The sequence below is a fragment of the Bradysia coprophila genome (genome assembly GCF_014529535.1).
Source record: "Bradysia coprophila strain Holo2 chromosome IV unlocalized genomic scaffold, BU_Bcop_v1 contig_5, whole genome shotgun sequence".
NCBI lineage: Eukaryota > Metazoa > Arthropoda > Insecta > Diptera > Sciaridae > Bradysia > Bradysia coprophila.
In genome coordinates, this window is record NW_023503374.1 from 1,828,474 (window position 1) to 1,853,259 (window position 24,786).

Below are 24,786 nucleotides of genomic sequence, written 5' to 3' on the forward strand. Positions count from 1 at the left end.
GTTTTCTTTCGTTTTTTTTTATTATTTCTTTGCAATTTTAAAATAATTTTTCGTTTTAATTCAAATATTCTGATCCACAAAAAAAAAGAAGTTATTTGAGGCACTAATCAGTTTTTGATTATTTCTTTCTCTTTTTATTGAATTTATAGTCAAAATACCGAGATAAAACGATTGCTTATAATTCAGTTTTTCTCTTAATTAATTTTGTTTTCAATAAATTTTTATCAGTTCAAAGTATCTCTATTCAATAGTAACGATATTCCTATACAAAAGAACGGTACTTGCAAGCAGAGTTGTTTTTATTTTTTAGTTTAAGTTTTCGTTAAATTTAAATTTATTTTAGTCTATAAGTACACATTACAAATATATTATATAAACTATCAATTTTTATTATTTATTTTAATTTAAATTTTTCTTTCTTCCTCAGTACAAAAAGGCCCATAATGAATTTTCACAGCCATACTAATTCTACATTTTTCGTTAATTTATCAAACGGGTTTACCCCCATATAATATACGTATTTAAAGAGCGTGCGGAGTACTTCTAAGCAAATTGTGTAAAATAATAATTTAAAGAAAATATTTTAAAAAAATGAACAAAAATAACGATCCGTCAGTGAACAAGTTCGTTACCTTATTTTAACTAACATATTATAGTGTCGGGGCATGGATGCTAAATTATATATTAAACGTTGAGTACGGATACGAGGGACAAATTTCATTGATACATTTTCCTTCTGTCAATCATCCAATCGAATGAAAAAGGAAAAAGAATATCCAGTCTCGCCAGATATTTAAAAGTCGAATTTAACCTTGCAGAAACGGTAGACGTATGGCGATACACATAATTTTGATGAACTGCTTCTTCTCTTGTTGAAACTGTCATCGATCATTTATATCAAAAAACAAACTCTTTTACTTCATTTTTTTAAACATTCAGTTTTTACGTTACTGTCGACAATTCAGCCAGCCGTTTTTCTGAAAGGTTATTCCATTCGACCAACCAAATTCTAGAGTCTTAAAATTAAACGATTAATTGTCTTCATTTTGGGCCAAATTGCTTACGGTTTGGATCTGGGGCCTTTCGTGCGATAGAATCTCTAGAAAATTATGACGTTCACGGAAGTATTTTGAGAGAGATTGTGAGATTTATCGGAAAATTTCTGGTATAGCTCGGTCGACCGCAAAAAAATGGTGTGACGTAACATTTCTGGACAGGTCAGTGTACCTGATATTCTCAAACCTGTCCGGTCAGGTTTCAGGCTGACCTGAAATCTTAGGAAGTTTTAGGAGAATTGCGACCGATGCCAGAAAATGGCACATAAAACGTTACGTCTTATAATCCATTCAATCGATTTAATTTCCATGTCAGTCAAGGGTATACAAAGTTGTGAAAAGTGGTTCTGCAAAATGAATTAATCACCGTCACAAATAGTCAACGAAGCTAGCTCAGCCATGCTGGTTCTGCTGCGAAAAAATATTTCATCCGATGAAATTGATCTAAATACAAACTTTTAAAACTAGCATTGTACGAGAGACGCTCTTTGGCGATATTGATGTACCAGATCAAAATTAACACAGACCTGAAATGGCCATATATGACAATCCGGCAAATGCCTTTTCACATTTTTTATGGGCAATCAGTCCAGCCCTGCGTTAACACAGCGTGAAGGGCAATTAAACTGTTCATCGTTACACTGAGTTGCTTCGTGGAACAGTTACAACCTCAATTGATTTTTGAAATATTTTAGGGAAGCTGCACTGAGCACTTGAAAGACATGAAATTAGGTTGAAAAGCCCCAAAACAATACTAATTTATAACACACCTGGTTTTGGACAATAGCTAGTTCGCGAAAGCTCGTGAAACGAAAACTAAATTTTTACAAAAATTGTTTTCCTACTAGGAAATTCCTACAACTTAATGATCATTGGCCAATGAAATAGACTTTTAATTTAATAAAAAAAAGAACTTATGGTGAGCGGAATCATCAGAACCATGAGGTTTAAACGATCTTAAATTTAGAAAATCGCGTGGATCTTTGTACTCTGTCAATGAAAGATCGCCAGCTCCAAAATGATTTGTTTTTCCCTACCAAACCCAGTCTCACCATAAATTCCACATGTTGGATTGGTGTTTGCCTTACTTTTACATATTTACATTATTGAAGATACACAAAGAGACAGAATTCCGACATTGTAACACAAATTGGTATAAAAAACAAACAAAAAAAATATTTAAAAACAAAACCTACACATCAACTTAGACGCCGTAATTGCCGGCCCAATAAGATGCCGGACTCAGTACTTCCTTCTCGTATACCTTTTTATCATTCATGTCTCGGCTTTTAGCCGTTGGACTTAAACTTAAATTTATATTCCTATACAGACAAGCGCTACCAACTTCCGTATTCGTCGGCTTATTGCTCGGATCATGACAACTCTGTGGCAACAAGCTGTACTCCAGCGACATCAGATGATTTTTCTTGGCTAAATTTTCATTCTTCAAATCATTATGACAAATGGTTGCACCATCACCATAAATGCTGTGCTTCAGTAACGGTGACTCTTTGATATTTTGTTCGTGCGCACCATACGCTTCGTAGTCGACTGGTGGCTTACGATTGCCACTGCAACTCGATCCGCTCAGTTTCGGCGAATCGATGCCTTCATTTTTCAAAATTCGTATGGCCAACGCAATCAATATGAATAGTATGACGGCACCACAAATCGGAACCGCTATCGTGGCCACTTTAAACCAAATATCGCTGCTGTAATCGGACGACGATAGTGGCACTTCAGCGTTCACTGGATATGGATATTGTTGTTGCTTTTCCAGCTGTTTGTCGTTGTACGGTGAGCCAGATGCATGGAATATGTCTGTGGATGAATGAAGAAGAAAAAAATTAATTTGAAAATTCGCTCGATGATTCTTGGAAGAGAAGTGAAATCGGTTTTTGGATTAAAAATAACTTTTGGTGAGGAAATGTTTCTAAGAAAATGTTCAAAGGAAAATCTTCTTTTTTTAATTTTGGTAAACTCTCTGTCAACATGTCGTCGACATTTGAGAAATAAAAACGAAAATTATAAATTTAATTTTTTAAATAAATTCTTGGAGATCCGTGACACATCGAAACGAATTTTTCTAACTCAACATACTCGGAGTCAAAGGGTTGACGATGCAATTAAGGTGTTAGTGTAAAGGAGTTAGATGTTCTAGTTAATCTTTAAAAAAGCGGCCAACCCAACCCATACAGATTCATCACTTGGTAAATCTACTACTTCCGATGTCCTGATGTTTAATACTTCACTTGTTTGAACACAAAATTTTCTATGTAAGAAGACACTAGCCACTGTTCATCGTTCATTTTGGTCATTGCTGCCGATAACAGATGTCATATCTAAAAAAGGTCAAACGTCTATTCCTTTTACCCGTCCTGTTTTTTTCTCCAAAAAGGAGAAGCGAAGGCTTATAACTTAAAGGAATGTGAGAAATAAAGAGACAAAAGTATATGGCATTATTTCTGCCTCGCTCTAATTCACATGTATTTACACGTAACGTGTATAAATGCCCCCTAATTGAACCACATAATCGACAGACATGCGATTTTTAAAGTCCAAAGTATGGGGATTCCAGCAATGACCTGCAGAGAATTCATTTTCGGATGAATTTTTGTATGGCCAGCATAAATTGTGCTAGATTTCTGGCAGTTCATTGCTGGAACTACAGATTACATGACATATTACATAACTGGATGATTTTTTGTATATGGTGGACAGGGAATGTACCAGATCTCTTGCAGTTCATTCATGGAATCCTCATCTATATGTTCATTTGGATAGAATGTGAAGGGGTACATTTGACCCTGTTTTCGAGTTAATTGAGGAATTCCTTTGAGAATCAGCAAACTGAAATCAGACTTTTTTTATGTGCCCAGAAAGGTCACCTTTCGAAAAAAAACCTCGTCGTTTGTGTGGCTAGTGAGTGGAAGGTAATAATCATGTGTACTTTCGGGGCAAGTAGATGTTGATATTAGGCTTAAAATTCATCCACACTGAATTAAGAGCTGAAAAAACTGGTGAAAATTTAATTATTTCGATGAATTAATAGCGTTTTGTTGACTACACAACGAAAACATCAAAACACTGCTTTCCCTGATCACTACTGGTCTAAGCTTTGCAATGACACCAATGACAAGATGGCGTTATGTTGGCGCTCTCTCCGATGACAGTTTAGATTTTAAAATTTTCATTTTCTCACCTCTTGTTTGTCACATGGGTTAAACAAGAGTTTTTTTTCTCTTTACCACTGTCACTTGGTTTTCGAAAAGAATCCCTCATAATGATTTAAATGTGTTCTGCTATAGAAACAGTGCAGACAACGAATTTAAATTCTTCAAATATAATCGGAACTCGAAATTTCATTTATTTGTACAGATAGCAATTGGTAAAATGTAACGTTGATAAAATCAATTGCATAAAATAAATATTTTCATTTCAAATCAAATTTCAATTGACCCAAATCCTAAGTAAATATAAATTGTGTGCTTCAATCGTTCAATCGTACAAACAACAAAATCTTGTTTCGACTAAACGAAAAATGTACAGAGAGTGGAACATTACAGTCAGAGATAAATCAAAACACAGCGTATGCAAATGCAATTGTCCGACAGGGCAATTATGGGTGAAAAATGACAATGGTGGATAGATTGAATGGAATTCGGTTTCGATTTCATGCAGAGTCACATTTTGCCACTTCACACAGTTTGTTGTATCGAAGTGGAAAGTTCTATTTCTAATGAAAGAAAAACAAAAATTTGGTCTCTTAATTGTAGGTGTGGTAGGACATTTCCGAGCCAATTTTTAAAATTTATTTCTTGCAATTTTTAAAACGTCACGCCGTTCCTAATTCTTCGATCGCCAATCACGTCTGTAATGCCAGGCAAGTCTTCGCGTATAAATATGAGTATAATTGCGAGCTCTATTGTATGCTGTTATCGAACACTTATTGGAAATTATTTTGCATTCTATAAATGTCTATCAGTCAATGTACTCCTATGACTGTATAAATTATACGAGAAGCATTTTATGGAAAACAATTTACGTTTTTGATTCTCATTTTATTATGACTATCGTGAATGTCAATCCACTACGAAACAAATAAATTATTTAAAATAAAAATGTTGGAAATCAATGACATTTCTGAGCGATTTAAACTTTTCTGAAGTGAAACAGGTTCGACTTAGAGTGTATTAGCAAAAAAACAAAAACCTTCCATCTTAAATGATCATTCTTTCGTAAGTGTGAAACAAAAGGGTTGACTGGAATCATATTTGAAACAACATTGTTTGCCTTAGATTAGAGTTTTAGGAGTCCTTTTCAATTGAGAAGCAGGAACCCGGATCAACGACCTTACTACTTCTATCAGCCATCTAATGATGGTAGATCCTCATCTTAGCGCTCATAATAACCAAAGGTGCGAAACGTGAGATCGGTGGACAATCACTGAGGATATGTATACACCAGTCTCAGGTACCAGACCACAAGATACGGGAACTCGTCAGGCGTCGTCCATCAAGATCAAGGGATGGTAAATTATCTTTGTGGACTAGAAGATACAAAACCTACAGTCGGTGTAAAGGGGGCAATCCCTGAGTATATGTGAACCGGTCTCAGCCGAGGTCTCAGCTAGACCACAAGAACAGGTGAATATGAAACCTCGGTTAGCCTGTAGAGAAGCTACAAATTTTTCCATACTTTATTATTTGCGCTCTATTCTGTTGTAAAATAGCTTCTGGTAAATATCCATGAAGCGTCATTGCTGTGAAGTTGGTTCACAAAAAAACGTCGAAAGTAATTTTACGACGAAATGTACTAGAAGTGTAACATAATTCTACAAACATCTATTACATTTCACTATAGACCGATTTATTCTGTGTAGATTATCGTTAAGTTTGCGGTGGTTCGTTAATGCCCCCACTACTTGCCTTATTCCTGGTGAGCTTTAAAAGCTCGTCGCTCCAGGAACGCGACACATCAGATCGAAAAAGTTGTGTGTGCATGCCTATATAGTATCATACAGCTGATGGTGCCTGGCCTTACTTTTCGATTTAGATGAAGTTAAATATGACTGAGTCGAATGACTGCTAATTCTGGGCACAAATGTCTACTGAGACACATTTATATTATGCCTGGCACACAACAAAGAAATAAATACGAAAAAACAAAAACAAAAAATCTCTTATCTTACGCATTGAATTCACTGTGTCATTAATCAGACTCAATTTAAAACATTTTAATCGGCAGTTCAGAAAAGAACATGTTACCGTATCACTATAAAACATGGCTCAAATGTATAATTACGACAATAAAAAACCATTTTAATTGACTTCTATCCATTAGCTTATCTCATTTTATGCGGTTTTAAGTATCGATAACCTTTTAATGGTAGATTCACATATATGTGATACAAGGCGCACACAGTATTTTGGTACACAGGGTGTGTCTTGGATTCGGATTAACATACAAGATGAAGAGATGCAACGGGTGATAAAAATGTGGCTTTCGTTCACAAGATTTTTTGTCCACAGTCGACGTCAGTGAAATTTGGACATGCATCTGGTCCGCACATATATACAAAACTGCTCATACTTCTTTCTTTACACGGTTGTAACACCAGCTGAAGCAAATTCATGTCCAGATTTCACTGACGTCGACTGTACTTTCACAACATGAAGATAACAAAAGCAAGGGCATAGACATGATAACAGTTTTTTGGTAGATAGTTTTGAAGTTGGCTAGGATGGGCGGGAATGTGGATGCTTTCCAAGTACCTAAGCCGCAAATGGACCTGCTGTGTATACCAATATTTTAGAGAGATTTTACAATTGAACTGAATTTCAAATCGTATGATTGATCTATTAGAACATAGGTGACTCTAGTAGTTGATACTTTAGAATCACGATTGTGATTTATGATTAGGAAAAACTCTATGAACTACGTCTGACACGGGACTCGAACTAGTGACAGATAGGGTGTGAGTCCAACCGATTAAATCTCCCGGACCTTTGAAGTAGGTTACTCAAGAATCTCCAATCGGAGGTGTAGTCACCGTTCGATGTTGGTTTCTCAATTTAATTCCATTCATATTATCTGACTATATCAATCGAACCACCCTGTTCTCTGGCATCGAACAAGTCCTGCATGATGATGACAAAAGAAGGAAAAAAAATAATTACTTAAAAATACGAATGTAATTTGTAAACATAACGTTAAATCAATAATGAAGAGAGAGAGAGAGAGAGAGAAAAAAAAAATTAAATTCCTCTTAAAACCGTGCGCACCAAAGAAGACCAATAATTTCAATAATTTTCGTTCAGAAAAAAAATTAATTTTTATTAAAAATACCTACACCGCACCGTACAGTTCTATATACGACGAGATATATATACTCAACGTAAAAGCTAAATGACTAGCATACCTTTTGTCTCATCATTTAAAATCAACTCCCGCTGATTTTCAGATTTTGTTTCAAGTTCTTTTTGTAATCGACTTCTTCTTTCGATGTTACATTTATAATAATAACAATAAAAAACGTCTCTCGATTCGTTCGTTGTTGTTGTTGTTCCTTTTTTTTCGCTTCTTTTCTGAAACAAAATGCCTTTTGTCTTCCAATAAATTTATATTGAACGATGTATAAATAATAAAACATTTAGTTTAAAATCCAATTCGGAGATGTACTTTGGGCTTTGTTTGTTCAGCAGTCTGTTCGGCTAATAATAATTTTGAATATTAAAATGGGATGCAAACGTTCTGGGTCGTATAGGAGTGTATTGAAACTTTAAAATTTATGTGTCCCATCTCGTACACGATGTTTCATTCAAACGGGAACAACATTGGGGACGCAAATGCTTGAAATAATAGCAATCTTTGTACTGCCCTGGGTAAAAATTCAATTCGAACACGTAAATGTGACAGAAGCGATCGTCTTGAATGGGAACGGGTTTTCTGTTCATGTTCCAATTTACGTTCAAAAATTAGAGGTAGAATTAGTTCGCTTAACTCAATTACATCTGGAGTTTAGTGCAGGTAACTTAGTAAATTTATGAATTTTTAGGAATTTGAAAAATTTAATTCTTAAAATCCTGAAAATTCCTAAAATTCTGAACAAGAATAGACCCGCTATAAGCGTAGTGAGATCTTTTTTCTTTCTCTCAATTTTTCAATTCTGTAGCTACCAACTACCAAATTCGTGGGTTATAAATAGACAAGCAGGAAGAATGTTTCTTCAATCGATATCCAGCTGTTGAACAGTAGACATCTTCACCAACTTTCTATCAGTTTCATAGTCAACTACCAATTTAGTATTCCACTATCAGTTTGGTAGTAAACTACCAAATTATCGAATTATAAATAGGCAAGCAGCCGAAATAATTTCATCAGTCGGTGTGCAGCTCTCAAACAGTTAACATCCCTACCACCTCTCTATCAGCATGGTAGTCAACTACCAGTTTGGTAGTCAACTACCAGTTTGGTAGTCAACTACCAGTTTGGTAGTCAACTCCAGTTTGGTAGTCAACTACCAGTTTGGTAGTCAACTACCAGTTTGGTAGTCAACTACCAGTTTGGTAGTCAACTACCAGTTTGGTAGTCAACTACCAGTTTGGTAGTCAACTACCAGTTTGGTAGTCAACTACCAGTTTGGTAGTCAACTACAAGTTTGGTAGTCAACTACAAGTTTGGTAGTCAACTACAAGTTTGGTAGTCAACTACCAGTTTGGTAGTCAACTACCAGTTTGGTAGTCAACTACCAGTTTGGTAGTCAACTACCAGTTTGGTAGTCAACTACCAGTTTGGTAGTCAACTACCAGTTTGGTAGTCAACTACGAGTTTGGTAGTCAACTACCAGTTTGATAGTCAACTACCAGTTTGGTAGTCAGCTACGAGTTTGGTAGTCAACTACCAGTTTGGTAGTCAACTACCAGTTTGGTAGTCAACTACGAGTTTGGTAGTCAACTACCAAAAATTCAAGCTATAAATAGGCAAGCAGGCAGAATAATTTCGTCAGTTAGTGTGCAGCTCTCGAATAGTAAACATCTCTGCCGAAAATTACTAATTAATAATATTGGTAGTCAACTACCAACTGCCAAATTTTCGAATTGCAATGCTAACTATGAGCGATCGGTTATCAGATAACAAATAATTATTATTTGCCTGGTGTTGATTTGCTCATAGAAGCATTGCAATTTATCATAGTGGTAGCCAATTGCCTAATTCTCAAGCTATAAATAGACAAGCAGACTGTCACCAAAGCACACTTTCAAAAGAAAATAATTCCACCCAAACTTCGTTCTCAGCAAATTTTCGACCGATTTACCTCAACCAAAGTCTCGCCCCAATGAATTCGATTCATTTTTGATTTGTGGAGGCTACACATCGCATGCAGTTTTTCTTTTCGTCTTCTTTCTTTATTCCTCCGTTCGCCAAGAATGTTGCTCGATCTTCTTTTTTTTATTATTTATTTAACAAAATTTTTCTTCGATTTTTTTTCTTCTCTCTTCTCTTTTAATTAAAAATTAATTTTTATAGTTTCCAAATGATAGGTTGTTTGATTTTGGTCATTATGAGATGAAATATGTTTAATTGTCTATGATCATTAGGATAAATATTTATGTGGCGATCATTAAAATATATTTCTGAAATTAACGTATTTTTTTGGTGCAGAAATGTGAACAATAAATTAACATTTTTTCCACCAAAACCAAATGAAAACGAAAAAAAAAAATTAATTTGTTTATCAGATTTGTAAATCTTTGTGTTTCGATTCGAAAAACATTCGGTGATTAGTATAATGCTCATAAATGTTATAAAAACACAAATGCAAATATTTCCATTATCATCGGTTTCGATCGGATAGTGCGTTACATATTTTACCCATATACATCGACTACACACGCGGATAAATACATTTAGCATTCGGTAGCATCGTTCTTGTGAAGGGGAACGAAAACCTGTCAGCTATTTGCATTTAAATATACAATTTGCAGTGATTGAATGATAGATGTTTGTGTTGATTGACTGTGTGTATTGGGCCGGTTTATTTAGCTTGAGTTGGAATGTTGAACGAAGATAGAGGATTTCTATCACACGATTTCAAAGACATTTTCGTCATAAACTATTGCACAAACAATGAGAACAATAAAATATCTTTTCGTCTAGTCAGAGCTGCAGTACCATTTGGAGAGAGAACCAGAATCGAGGACCTATCACGATCCATCTCCCAACTGTGGAATTATGAAAATTTGACCAGAACCTCCTATACAAGAGGACCTCTGGGAGAATGGAGTAAATTGTACGTTCAAACTAACCTCGACCTCGTTTGAAGATCAGGCTGGATCAGATTTGCCGTCAGTGAACCTGGATTTTAGAACTGCACATTTCACATCGTTAGTCAAACTCTCTTTGCAGATATTGTCTGGTTTTTAATTATTCAAACAAACATGCGGGTTGTGTGCACAAACCACAGCATTGCTGTCTTGAACAGCAATATTATGTGCACAATACGAAAAATATTAATTTATCGTCTTCAATTTATAATATAAAATTGATAATGGCCGACCCAGCTTGATGACCTTTTATTTTTGTTCTCGGTTTTATATGCCAATAAAACTATGTGGTCCGAGTGTCTTGTGAGTGTTGCGAGGCTGAGCATATCATATTTACTGTGGAACGAAAACACATATCGTCATAGCACGAAAGTCCTAATCAAAAGACGTCTTTTTTACAATATTATAATCGTGTTGAAAGAGAATATTTTCGTTGAAATTCATTTATATAATTCGTAGATGACATCCGCATTTCATACAATTAATGACTGACACCAATGTCATAACCGAATGGAATATAGAAAAAAACTCGAAAATGAGTATAGGCACGGAACAGGTCAGATTCCGGGCGTGCAAAATTACTTCAATTACGGCAATAGATCGAATGTGGCTTCATGTTGTTTTATATCGGTGCGACAGTTGGGAATGTTTAGAATTTTTTAAACAGTCTGCATATGCAACGGGAAACTAGTGATGACGGACTGCAAATCGTACCAAATTCGATGAATTGCTTAGGTAGAATAGAATAAGATGGGCATGAAAGTTGATGCTTTGCGCCTAAACCGTGCATACCAATATTTTAGAGAGATTTTTCAATTAAATTGAATTGTAAATCGTATGATTATTATTATTATCGTATTAGAACATAGGTGACGCCAGTAGTTGATATTTTAGAATCACGATTGTGACTTGTGTATGTGACATATAAGAAGTGTGATCGAAATCTTGGTTTTTCTTAGAGATATATTACGGTCAATAGAGCTGACTAGTCTTGACTAACAGCAGAATACTAATCATTTAGGATTAGGAAAAATCCCATGAACTGCGTCTAACACGGGACTCGAACACGAGACATATAGGTCGTGAGTTCATCGCTCTATTGATTGAACTAACTCTCAGGTATCTTGGAGGCGATTGAGTTAAGCTTTCCTCGCCTGAATACGACGCCTCATATTCAGTGTAAATTGGCAAATTGAGATAATGGCGATATCACGTTCAACAGATGACTAGACGCAACTTTCTATGTTGAAATATTTGGTGGTCGGGCATATGTATGTTCAACATTTTCACACCAAACACAATTAGCCATATGGGGACATTCAAAAAGGATGTCCGCGACTAGGGGGTGGGGGGGAGGTTGCTGAAAACCGGACAGATTCTGACAACGGGAGGGGGTGTGTCTGCGAATTCGGACGTCCACTTTTCAATGTATAACGAAATGGTCAAAAGTAACGTAGTCATGCCATACGGTTAATCATATGACGATAACTTTTAGAATTTTATTAACTTAGCCATAATTGTACATCCACCAGCTTTGCGAAAAGAATTTTCGTTTGAACTCTATTTTTTTGTCATTAATTTATGAACTCTACTCAATGTGGCAAAATCAAATTTCCTTAAAATTTTTATGCTTTACATCTACAATAAGTTGATGTAAATCTTGAGCTGATGAGAAAATAGGCTATGTTAATTTGACGTACATACACAATTTCAATAATATTGTTAATACCATTTTACAATAGCTGTTTTGATAACAAGTGCCTATATGGACATTTCGCACAAAAGATGTGATAGGAAGCAATTTCATCATTTTGTTTATCGCGGAGAAGTATTTAGTTAGTGCGTAAAGTCTGAGCTACGAAAACAGTTTGTGAATCAATAAAAAAGGTAGAAAATTTCGTTTTTCGGACGTCCACCAGGGGGGGGGGTATGGAAATGTGGACACATTCGGACAGGGGGTGGGGGGTGTCGAAAATATCGGAAAAACCGCGGACGTCCTTTTTGAATGTCCCCTATTCTATGTAGGGTCATTTTTTTTAAATCAGGTGGTGCACGTTCGATGTCGCACCCTTTGTTGCAAATCGTCAATATGTTTCCTTTTAAAGGATTGGAAGCTTTCGAAAGTGCCATCTTCCGAGAAAATCCGGTACCATTTCGATTTTTGATGACCTCTCAAACCTAGGCATTTTACACCGCTCGAATACTTTTGCTGTGACATGCTTGGAGTCGAAAAAATAAGGCAAAAGCGAACGAAGAGCAAATATTTTCCTTTCTCAATACTCTAATTGAAGGGCGATAATTGAGTGTTCAACTCAATGAAAATAATCTCATAGAATTACACTTTGCAGTGGAACATTTTTACATGGACTCATCAAAGAGTCAAGAATCTTGATTCTCTTCGATTGGAATTGTATATTCAGTTTATTTATTCAATTTGATATTTTATAATACTCCGGTTAATTTTTCCGTAAAAATACCTGAGAAACCATCCTACTCTTAAGCAAATAATTTATGTATGAAAATGCACACCGAAGAACAACACAAAAACCCAACCAATTAAGAGAACGTTTTTTTTTCTTCTCAAAAAATAAATAAATTAAAAACACGAACCTCCATTAAAATATGTTTATGTTGCAACCATCATAAATGCAGAGAAGAAGCGGAGAAGTGGAGGCAAAAAACAACCGATGATAAATAAAATGTCTGGTAGACTCTTGATCTTTTTGTGTTTAATCGCAACTGGATTCTTGTGCACAACAAGTAGTTTTAATTTAGTTTCTGGTTAAATATATTATTTAATGAAACATCGAAGCATCGTGATACTTTTAACCATTTTACACACAAACTGTATGTTCATAATGTACCCGACGTACGAAGAGCGCGCAACATAAATGTCGTCTTTTTTGTCGTTTAATTTTATTAATTGTAACAATTGTAACAATTTAGAGAGACAATAGAATGAATTCGCAGGCATTCACGGGTCATAGTCATGTATCTGGGCTAAATAAAAATATTTCGCTCTCGATGGTAGGAACAGTGCAACAACAAAACAAAAACAAAAAACTTACCATCAGAGTTCTCGGAAGTGAGATTTGGTTTTAATTTCTTGTTGTCAGCCATGTCGTGGTTACACATATCGTCATGACAACATAATAGCAGTGAGTCGAACGATGATGACGATGACGACTGTTTGACGTGTTTCCTTGGTGAATTATCGCATTGCATTTGATGACCACTAGAAAATAAATAAAAAAAACATTTGACTTGGAGGACCTCTTAAAAACCTAAAAATTACTTCTTAACCGAAATGTCTGCGTACACTCTAATGATCTAGCAGTCGTCAAGTATGTTTTAGACTGTCTGTATTTGATTCTTGTATTCGCCATTGTCTCGAGATGGAAATCCAACAGGTTATGGGCCTACTTATCTACTTTATTTGAAGTAGTATAACGGCACTTAGAAACAAACGATACTGGAGTGGTACGATCAGAACGACAGGATCCACGAAAATGAACCACACTGAAATTGGCCCGATCGAATTTATGAAAACGACAGTACGGGAAGTCGCATGGAAGTAATGACAATCGAGGAAGTTGCGATGGTTACAATCGATGGAATTGATCGTAGCAGGACCAGAAGTGATCATGGAAGTTGAATTGGTTACGGAATCTCGTATCTGCAATACTGGAATTGATCAGAACAGAACCGAATTGGTGATGGAACCCGAGGTCACCATGACCGAATAAAATTGAGTGTGGAAGTCGAAGAGATCATGACGTAATCGAATCGAAGTGACTATGACAGGAGTAAGTTGGTGTGGAACGGTGGATTTAAATGGATGTATGACTGTATGCCACTTCCAACACCAGTGGCTCGTGCTATATTCCATCTGATATCCGTGTAGGATATGAAAGTGGGACAAGAATGTTGGGGACGCGAAGACTTGGAATCAGAAATATTTCTCGAATCGAATCGGGAAAACAGATGGAACATAATTTGGCGATTCTTGTTAAAGAGGGGCAGTGCTGTATCATAAGGTTGAGGATGAGTGTTGAATTATACACTCTGATGATCTAACAGTCATCGAGTCGGTTTGAGCAAGCCTGTATTGGTCATGACTAATCCAGTTAGTTCGATGGTATTAGTCAAAGGTTTCGGACGTTTCACTTTTTTTTTGCATTTTTTCAATCTCTGTATTTGCTATCGTCTCTAGAATATGGAAATCTAACAATGTCTTATCTCTAAGCACCCACTCAATGAAGGTCATCATATAGAATGAACTTGAAAGAATAGCCTCTCCGGTTGTTTGTTGGGCTTGTGCATTTCTCATAATTAAAGCAACTCAACTACCTTCCTATCGGGCCGTACGTGTTCAAATAATATTTCAGCTGAACTCCAAACATCACGATTATCAATTGATCACCGACATCGACACGAAATGCTAATGAAATGATCCTAACACGGTTTGATTTTGAATTGTGCAAGCCAATTGAACGTAACCGATAAATATCACTCTCACAAGTGATGCCCATATTATGCGGTGAATGCGCTTCGGAAGAATATTATTTTCCATCATTATGGCACTCTATTTCGCAGTTCGAACATTTCTCAATTTCATTTATAATGTTGATCCGAAAAATACGAGAAAAAAAAAAGCAAAACGAGAAGAACATTAATGGATTTGTGGCGTGGTATGTGCGGTTGTAATTTATTTGACATGAATACAATAACAATTACACATGTAACTCTTTCGCCGCGATATGCATATTATATCTCTGTTGTTACGTTCGGTTGATGTTGGATATCACAATGGGTGTAATTTGAAACTTATGGTGTTGATTGTACCGTTTTATGTTCACGCCAAATGAAACGAAGTGTAGAAATAGAAAAATGGTAATTTGATTATTTTCTTCGATATTATATTCGTAATGCCTTTCAATTCTCTTTTGCTTTTTATTGTTATAATAAAACGACCATCATCGGCTGATAGAGATCCATTTTAGCTGGAGCAGAAATAGCGTTCCAGTTTCTAAATAAACTTGTCAGTCAACATTAACTTTATATTGCGTACTAATGACATTTAATTTACTGCATAAGAAAGACCTGATGATGACATTGAGAAGAAGTCAGACTCGACGTCAGGTTTTAATTTTTTCCAATTAATTAAAAAAGAATATTTCGAGCATTTGCGACTTTCATACGTGTTCATTAGAGGCGTCAGTTGTGTCATTTGTTAGGAGACAAATGGTTCATAATATTTTAAGTATTTCTTCAATCCATTCCTAATGCGCTTTCACCAATTAAAGTTTACTTATTGCAATAGCTATTTTACACTAGATGTGAGACGGTTCACATACTGGAGCTACGCATTTGCTAGCTAGATTGTTGCTAAGAATTATGAATATTTTAATCTCACAGTAGATAATAGCCATTTTCTTATCTAGGTAGTAAATGGGGTTGTTTTACGCACTAAATGTAAGTTTTCCTATATATCGTGTGCATAAAACAACCCCATTTACTACTGGGCTATGAATAAGATCTTATCAGACTGTAATGTCAAAATCACAATAAAAATAAAAATTGAAAAATTACCAAGAAAATTACACAAAACATCAACACGCCTTGGCACAATCATTTATATACCGATACCGATGAGGATGGCTCATTGCAACTTTTAAATGTCGAAAGTACCCGTATCTACACTCAATCGTACAGGGCATATTATTAATTAAAAAAAACCTAAGTCTAAATTCACAGTCACTCGTTTTGTCTCCGTGCGCGTGACAGTTGACATTTCAAACAACAGTGTACATTTTGAATCTATTGTTTGTCAACCGTACACCGAATCGAAACGGATGGCTGTGAGACCATCTTAAGTCTTGATTTCCACTTACAAAAAAGCATTCAAACAAAAGAAAAGAGGCGCGGTTTGAGGCAAAACATAGTGGTTTTTTTGTAAGTGGAAATAAAGCCTAATTGTCAGTGCGCACATGAACAACTATCGAAAAAAAATCCGTGCTTAAATTGACAGTTCTTTTGTTCAATTTTGTTCGAAATATTTTTTTATGCAAATTACGGCATTTAAAATACCAAAAGATGGTATGAACATTTTGACATTACAGAAGACAAATCTAATTTATACGCTAAAAAATTTGAAAAATGACATTTCGCATGGTATACTCACTCATCTTGCAACAATTCCATACAGCCATGACGTGCAACTGACTTATCATTGCTGTTATGCACTTCGGAAAAACAGCCACCGCTCTGTGATCGGGCTGTTTTGCACATGTAACCGGTGGCCACACATTTGGCTAAATTGCAGTAACATCTTATGTCATCTGGAAAGACAGGATCAGGATTATTAAAAAAGTACAAAACAATAAAACAACATCATTATACAAGAGGAATCTATGGCTACACCTTTTTAACGAACAGCAAGTGCATCGCAATATAATCGTTAAATGATTAGAATCATCAAAGTGCATTGGCAATTGTATTGTCGTTTTTCGTCAAATAAATTTCAAATCATCATCATCATCGTTTATGATAAACGGTTTATCTATCGTTTCTCAAAGGTTAAATATATGTATGGCCCTTCACCGAATACACAATTTCTTTCCTTTCTAACTTTGTTTTCGATAAGTTCTGGCTTCCTCCCGAAAATTGAGTACACTCTCGTCGATTTAAACATTAAACATCACGAATCTTTATCCAAACATAATATCATCGACAGACAATAAATATTAAAAAGTAATGCATTGTATACATTAGCGTATTATGGTGGTTTACTTATACATTGTACGTAAACGTGATGATTTTACGTACGGTGTAACATTACATAAATATCTCCTCTCTCTCTCTCTCCCTCTCTATTCCACCGAGAAAATGTAAGATTATAAAAATCGAAGACGATTTTGTTTTTAATATAGAAATATATCAGACAATGAATGTGCATTAGGATTATCATCGGGGAAGAAGCACGTAAAAGACTTATGATTGTTAGGATTATCGATGTATATAAAGGAAAATGGGAATGGAAATGGAAATGGAATCGTGCATCGGTAAAACAGAAGTTTGTTTATTTAATAAAAAAAAATTGAATTTCAGTGGAAAAGTGCTTAAATATTATTATACCGTAAGCGAATGTCTGGAACACTATTTAAGATAGATAGGTATACGCTGTACACACTCACACATCACGCAAAATGTATGTTCGTTGGAAAAGTTTTACGGTTGGCTTTCAGAGATTTTCTTCTCGCACATATTTCAAAGAAATTTAATGAATAGTTTGGCCGAACAAGTGTTTTATTTATTGAATTATTCAATTAAAATGTTAATTAAGTGTTCGGAATATAATGTGCTTCACGAGCATTGTACTCAATTTGTTCTCTATAAAATCTCTAAACCAGTCGCAGCATTTGATTCGTATAAACCGAGTAGAAATTTTTAATATAATTTTCTAAAGCGTAAAATTGCTAGATTCTTCGAGGTCAATTTTAAATATTTAAACTGGAAAATACAAGTGTGTGTAATTGGTAAAAAAAAAGCACACAATCTTCATCAGCACAAATCATTTCGTAATCGACAAATAGCAGGTTTATTTCAGATGGTATTTATAGATGTAAAAACATTAAATAAAACATTTTTTTTGTAATATTGTTGTACTGCTGGCACGGAGAGTGTGTGTTGTTTCAATTTATAATCAGTTAAAATTGGTGTTGCTGTTGATCGGACAAAATCCAAATTTACTAGAATTGATGAATTTGGGGACTATTTTGCGAAATCCGTTTCTCGAAGACCCGACTGAATTTGTTGAATTGCACCGACTGAGGACACACAAGTATCGACAATGAAAGTAAAACCTTCGACTCAACTCATACGTTTTCTCAGTTTAGTGTAATGGCGACCTATGAGCCATACATCCAGCAGTAAGTGATATAGGTGGCTAGAAAAGAAGAAGAGTTTGCCGAAAAGCGGTTTGCGAAAACATTGCCATCAGACTCAGACTCTCAGACCAATAATATGAAACACTTAAACGAAATTTGATATAATTGAATTGAACGAGTGTAAATTTCGGTTGAAACATTTAACTTTTCTTTCGGTTAAGGCGTTAACCTAGAGAAATTTTAACAAGTTGAATAATATGAAACGAATGACCGGTTATGGATATTACGAAATAAATTCCAACAAAAATAGCGACACAATACCCAACATTGAAGCGAACGTGAAAAGAAACCGCAACTTCAACAGACCATTCATCACGAGATGCATGAATTATTATCAATAAAAACAAAAATTCATAAGAAAATTGAATTGTGTAATGTTTACCTTCCACACAGAGAGAATTAATTTTTTTCTCTTCGTTTTCGATTGTTTCTATAATGCATTTTCTCTTTTATATAAAATACTTGAACTTTAGCCTTCGTTATTAATTATATCAGAGCATCATGAAGACAATATTAATGCAGGACTAACAAAAAAAATGTATCATGTGGTACGAGAGACGTATGCGATGAAGATGAATTACATTATTATGTTCAAGCCGAAATTAATGGAACTTGTAATAATATTTAAAATTTATGTTTCATTTCGGTATGGAATGTATGTAACAATCCAAATTTTATTAATCATCATTTAAGCGTCACGGCGTGTGGCCTCGCTCAGTATGGGTAATATTCCTTTCATATTCTACTCTATGTAAAATTTTCTTTGTCTTAAAAACGAAAAATGTGGTCAGGTGAATTTATAAAAAATGCTTCGACCGGCAAGGTAAAATTAAATTGCAGCGACGGCTAAAAAGGTCATTAAGGCCGTCTCCAATCGACTACTGAGAAAAGAGGATATACATTTCGACGTTCAACTTGTCGGCTGGCGCTTGGGTAAAGTACGCCTTCGACATCCTCAATGACCTTACACTATATCATAATAACTACCTACTAATCATTTACGACGTCTCCAAGTTCCATGTTCTTCTTTTCCTATCATCTAGTTATCGCATTTTGAAAACGTGTCACTTTTAAGGTTTATAATAGGTATGAGAGCTGTCGTTTAGGACATCACCTGGATATTATGGCGAATACAAAAGACAGGCCTTTCAGTACATTTTACTGTGCGAAATGATTATTGGCACTCGAGAGTGCCAATTGAACTATTGGTACTCGATCGTCAGTAGTATCGATTAGACTATTGGCACTCGAGTGTCAATAGTGCCAATTACCCTATTGGTTCTCGAGTGTCGATAGTGCCAACTAAACTATTGGTACTCGAGTGCCACATGAATAAGACCACTTTTGACTCGAACTTTCCCAAACACGTCTATCGTTGTCGTTATTAATCATATCAGCTCTGAAACCATTTCTTTCGATGCATGGCTCTCATACGTCGTCTATATTTAGACCATTAATTACACTTTGCACTTTTTATGCGCGTACAATCAAAAATTATCGTAAAGCGAAGAAGCTTTCGCGTACCAATTCATCAAAAATTCAATTTATTTCTCGTAAATCATCGGCCATAAATTAAAATTGTGCGGTTCTCCTTCAACATGTCAAATTACGTACAATAGAATATGGGTAAAAACACAAGAGAATTTCAAAAAGATTTGAAAAAACTGATTATGACTGCCATATGATTATCTAGAGACATGTACACAGTACAAACAGATATATGTCTCTGACGAATGTTCAAAATAATTATTTTTTTTTTTTTGGTAGTTTGCGTTCCATATGGATTCGGGTTTTTTGTTTGTTTGTTTATCATTGATAAAACTGAAACCACACCAAATGTGAGTTAAACTTATTATAATGCAACTCTCTGAATGCTTAACGCCGGTTAAAACTTATACAAATAACACAACTCAATACAGCCGATAACATATCTTCAAAAAAAAAAAAAAATGAAAAGAACATGGTGTGTACTCCGATAAAACTAATAAACTTGCATTAATTTCCAATTAGTCATTGTAATGGTGTAAATTGTGTTAATGTTGAACTAACGACATATTTCTTTCAGTTTTGTTGTTTTTAGAAAAATTTTGTTAACAAAATATTGTGTCGTCACGTGAGAAAAGTGGCTTTGTCAAAGATGATCTAATCGCGAGCACTAAAGTGACTTGAAATTATGTTCAAGTAAAGACCGTTTTTTTTCGTTCACCTTTTTAACGAAACATTTTATTATATCGAGAGATAATTAAGTGGCGATTTCACAAAACGAAACCAAAAAAAAAAAAATCGGTTTAATCATGATAGAGAGACGTGTAGGTAAATGACTATGAACAGATAACGTTCAGTGAAATTTAATTTATGGCCATGGCTCTACATCAATATCATAGCGCCCATAAATAATAAATTCATGTGGCTGGTTACTTGTTTGCTGAATTAATACATAAACGTGACGAACGTTCGATTTTATTGGCTTTAATTAAATCATGTCTGTTTTGTAAGATTAATAACTTTACAATATTTACACCCAAGTAGAGAGAAGAAAGACACATATTCATTTACAAACAGGTGTTCCACAGTCTAAGGAACTCGTATTTGTTTTAGAAAAACTAATCGAAACTCACATGGACACTTTTTGCTTAATAGGAAGTGTATGGTGGAGTGATTTAACTAAGTTTTCGATTTTTTTTATAGATTCAATTCAATCGGTTGACTTGCATCAGATTAAAAATATTGTGCAACATTCTTTCCAGGGATTGATACACAGCACACATACTTTGTGTGCAAACATTTCTCCACATTTTCGTTAAATAAATTAAATTTTCGACATTAATTCAATAAACTAAGCTCCTCAAATAAATCAATAATTGAATTGAAAACTAACGACAACAAAGAAAAAAAAAACAGAACGAGTACCATGCATAGGAAAACTGAAATCGTGACCATGTTGCATTGTGGCTAATTCCAGTTTAACTGGATGAAGTAATGCTTAATGCTTATAAAATAAAATACACGACGGATGTTTTAAAATGCAAAAAAAAAAAATCCGTCGAGGTAGACGTTCACTTTTCAGCTGTAAAAAAGCCATAGAATTTTAAGACTCGGTTATTCGGCATGTATCGGTAAAAGACCATTGTTTTCAAGTGATTTTCATTAAAGTTGTTTCAAACATTATTCCGTTTTGCTCGTCGATTCATCAACAGAAATCTATGGCCGAGTTATGACTGATAAATGTTTTCGATTGGTTTCAAAACAGGGCCTACTTTTTAGGGAAATTAGCAATTTTAGCAAACACATCGATCGTATACTAATTAAGTACTTCCCAGTTTATGATATTTTGGCGCAAAATTTGAATTTAATCAGCTAAATTAAAATTTTGCGCCAAAATGTTATACACTGGAAACTCCTAATTGACATGGACTTTTAACATTCTTAAAAAACTGTCAAATGCGTTTTTTTTATAGAATGAACTGTATTATTGCGATGTATAACGCTTAAGGCCAGGCCAGACATTTTAGCTGGCCTTAATAAGATTTAAGAGAAACCAGAATTCAGGAATTTTCGGAAATTTAATTCCCTAAAATCGGTCTTGGATCAAAATCATTTCTTAACACTGATGAATCTTTCGTTTTTTGAAAGCCCTAGATTATTGTCGTCAGACATGTTGAGAATTATTTCACTTTATTTCATAAAATTTAGTCAAATATTCAATTTCAGGCTGTGATTCTGGCGTATCCGAAAACTATTCACATAGTAGCATTCCACCGGTTGACTGTTTTTTTTTCTTCAATAAAAATTGGTTGCAAGTAAGGTCTTTATTAAGGGGACACAAAGCTTCAACAAAAGAAGTACTAGATTTGAAAAAGATATTGCGATACAATTACCGTTCGCGAAGTGAGTGAAGTAACAATTGCGAGAGTTAATAAATTCACCGACGATGATTTAAGTTTCATGAGTTAGAATGGCAACCGAATCAGAATAAAACTTTGCAAAACCAAAAATGTTCTTGTAATAAACGTCGAATGAGTCACAATTTGAAGTGAATTATAAATATTATGTCACTCACTTTCCTTTATACAAACAAGTTAATCAACACATCGTTATTAAAATTTAAATAATCTGTTAATTATGCATTTAATTTATGTATTCGCCGTTTTATTTATAGCCGCAGCCAATGAAAAATAAATTCTTTATTTAATATTTTTATAGATCAACTTTGACGGGTACGAAAATTGTCTACTAAAATACGAGAACAGAATTTATTTTCTTTTTGGTTTGTGTGACACACACCAGAGTGTAGAGTAAAAAAAAACCGTATTTATAAGTAGAGTTTAAATGAGAAATTATTTAAAAAAAATATAATTTCTGTGTGTAAAACGCTAACATCATTCGCCATTTGAAGCGACTCTACCCATTTTAAATTATTTCTTTCTTTTTTTTCCTCGTCCAATGTAACTTCGGTTAATTAACTGATTTGCATTGCTGATAAAGGTCTGAAACAGCATTTTTGCATTCCGTTGTCTTCTTCATTTTCTTCGTGGTTGTCGGTGTCGCTGTCGCAACTTCATATGGTTGTTAAATAAATTTTTTTATATTTTATGCACATTTTCTAAGCAAAATGCATTTTATATTATTTGTATATTTGCCGGGGCCATCACACACTTTCTCGGCACATATGATTATATTTTCAGTATATGAATTATACGTACATCCGTACAAAACGTGTTGTTGAAGCGAATTATTGCAAAGAGCTTGTCCAAATACTTAATAATATAGGATGCATGTGAAACAATGTGCGAATCAATTAACATTTAAAACATTTTTCATGTGTGCGATGTGATTTACCTTATTTTCTCCCCTCAATAGGCTATGGGAAAATTACGTTTTACTGACGATTGGTCGAATGACATTTCTAGTGAGAAAAATGCAGGAATTTCTCTCGTATGTGGGGAGAAAAACCGAACTTTTTAGCCCCGTACGAAGTACTAGGGGCTTATAAGAAAACCATGCCGTTTGTAACATGTGGAATTCGAAGCAGACGGTAAGGGCAAAGCGTTTTCCTATGATTATAGATGAGGAATCCACAATAAACAAAACACGTCTGCGTACACGATAACTTGAGTAAAACTCAACCGATTTCAAAATTTATTTTTTTCCCTGATAGATAATGACAATGGCAGGATATGAAAATAGGCATATTTGGGTCGATCACTCCTGAGCTGGGGCCCAATAAGTGTTTTAGGGTTTTTCGAAGATATCTACGGCAATTAAAACGATACACTTGTAAGTGATACGTCAACTAAAAGGTATTTACAATACCAATCGACAAAAATAAGTTTATGGAAATTGGATGACCGACTCGTGAGCCCTTGATATGAACCATGTACAGGGCGTGAAACAGTTTTTGCTTGTAAGTCGGCCGGCCAAAGAACGGATTTCGACTGTTTGTGCTTTATTAGATAGGTATTGACCGTACTAATCAGGGAAAAAACTTTATCAAATTTGGTTTACCGGACCGTTAGCTAGGTCCCTTGGAGTGATCTCATATCCGGCTACTCGGCAGTACAGTGAACGTGTAGTATTTTGTCAATATCTCGAGTAAATTTTGACCGAATTTCATGAATTTTTTTTTGTATGAAAGGTATTAATGAATGTAAATCGTCAGTAGTATTTCCGGTCTGCTAACAAAATGCGAATGGGGGCTACCGGCGGCCATATTGGATTTTAGTAAAAGTGATGTATCTTGGGGAAAATGGTACAGAGAGAGTTTCTGTTAACAGAGAAGTAATTGGTTATGTGTGTGGGATGTTTCAGGCATTCCATATATCACGCATATGGACATGGTCAGAAAAAAAGTTTCAAATTTGGGTTCCTAAAACTAGTTCGTAAATTTTTGTTTTATTTGAGAGGTACTTCGTACGGGCTTTTGTAATTGTGCGATGTTCAATTTTTAAGATGAATATTAATACTTTTATTAAAATTGCACGTGCTGGACTTGGGCTAGGTGGGTAGGTGGGCAATAATTGTCTAGTACGCAATAGGGCTACGGAAGCATTATGGTAACGGGCGCATACGGGTTATAGCTGTATTAGGGCTACGGAAGAATTAGGGTCACGGACTAATTACGGTTACGGACGCACTAGTGTCACATATGCAATAGGTTTACACGGGGCTCAGTCGTAGCAAACGCTCCGACTGTTCTGACGGCTTGTTTCACTTGAACAGTCACTTTGAATATGTTTTCAAAAATGGTATGTTGAATTGATGTTTAGTGTTTCTTAGAGAAAAACGGTAAATCACACCTCACACACATCAAAAACGTTGTTGACCTCTGGAAGATCTCTTCGAAGATCGTCCATAAATAAAGTCCACTTTTTTCACTACTGCCAGCAAATTTCATTCATTAATAACTCGATTAATATGTCTTTTCTTGAGTCAATTGTGTGTTTTACTCTCCTAGTT

At 35.0% G+C, this 24,786-nt stretch overlaps 1 protein-coding gene across 1 annotated transcript in view; it reads right to left on the minus strand.

The window, feature by feature from the left end:
• Positions 1–1,724: 1,724 nt before the first annotated feature.
• LOC119071536 overlaps positions 1,725–24,786 on the minus strand; it is a 49,406-nt gene continuing 26,344 nt past the window's right edge. Inside the window, exons 2-4 of the mRNA XM_037176422.1 lie at positions 16,566–16,722; positions 13,450–13,616; positions 1,725–2,876 (exon numbers count right to left, since the gene is read on the minus strand). Coding sequence (XP_037032317.1) covers positions 2,260–2,876; positions 13,450–13,616; positions 16,566–16,722 — 941 coding nt within the window. The 3' untranslated portion in view covers positions 1,725–2,259. The remainder of the gene's footprint in view (positions 2,877–13,449; positions 13,617–16,565; positions 16,723–24,786) is intronic.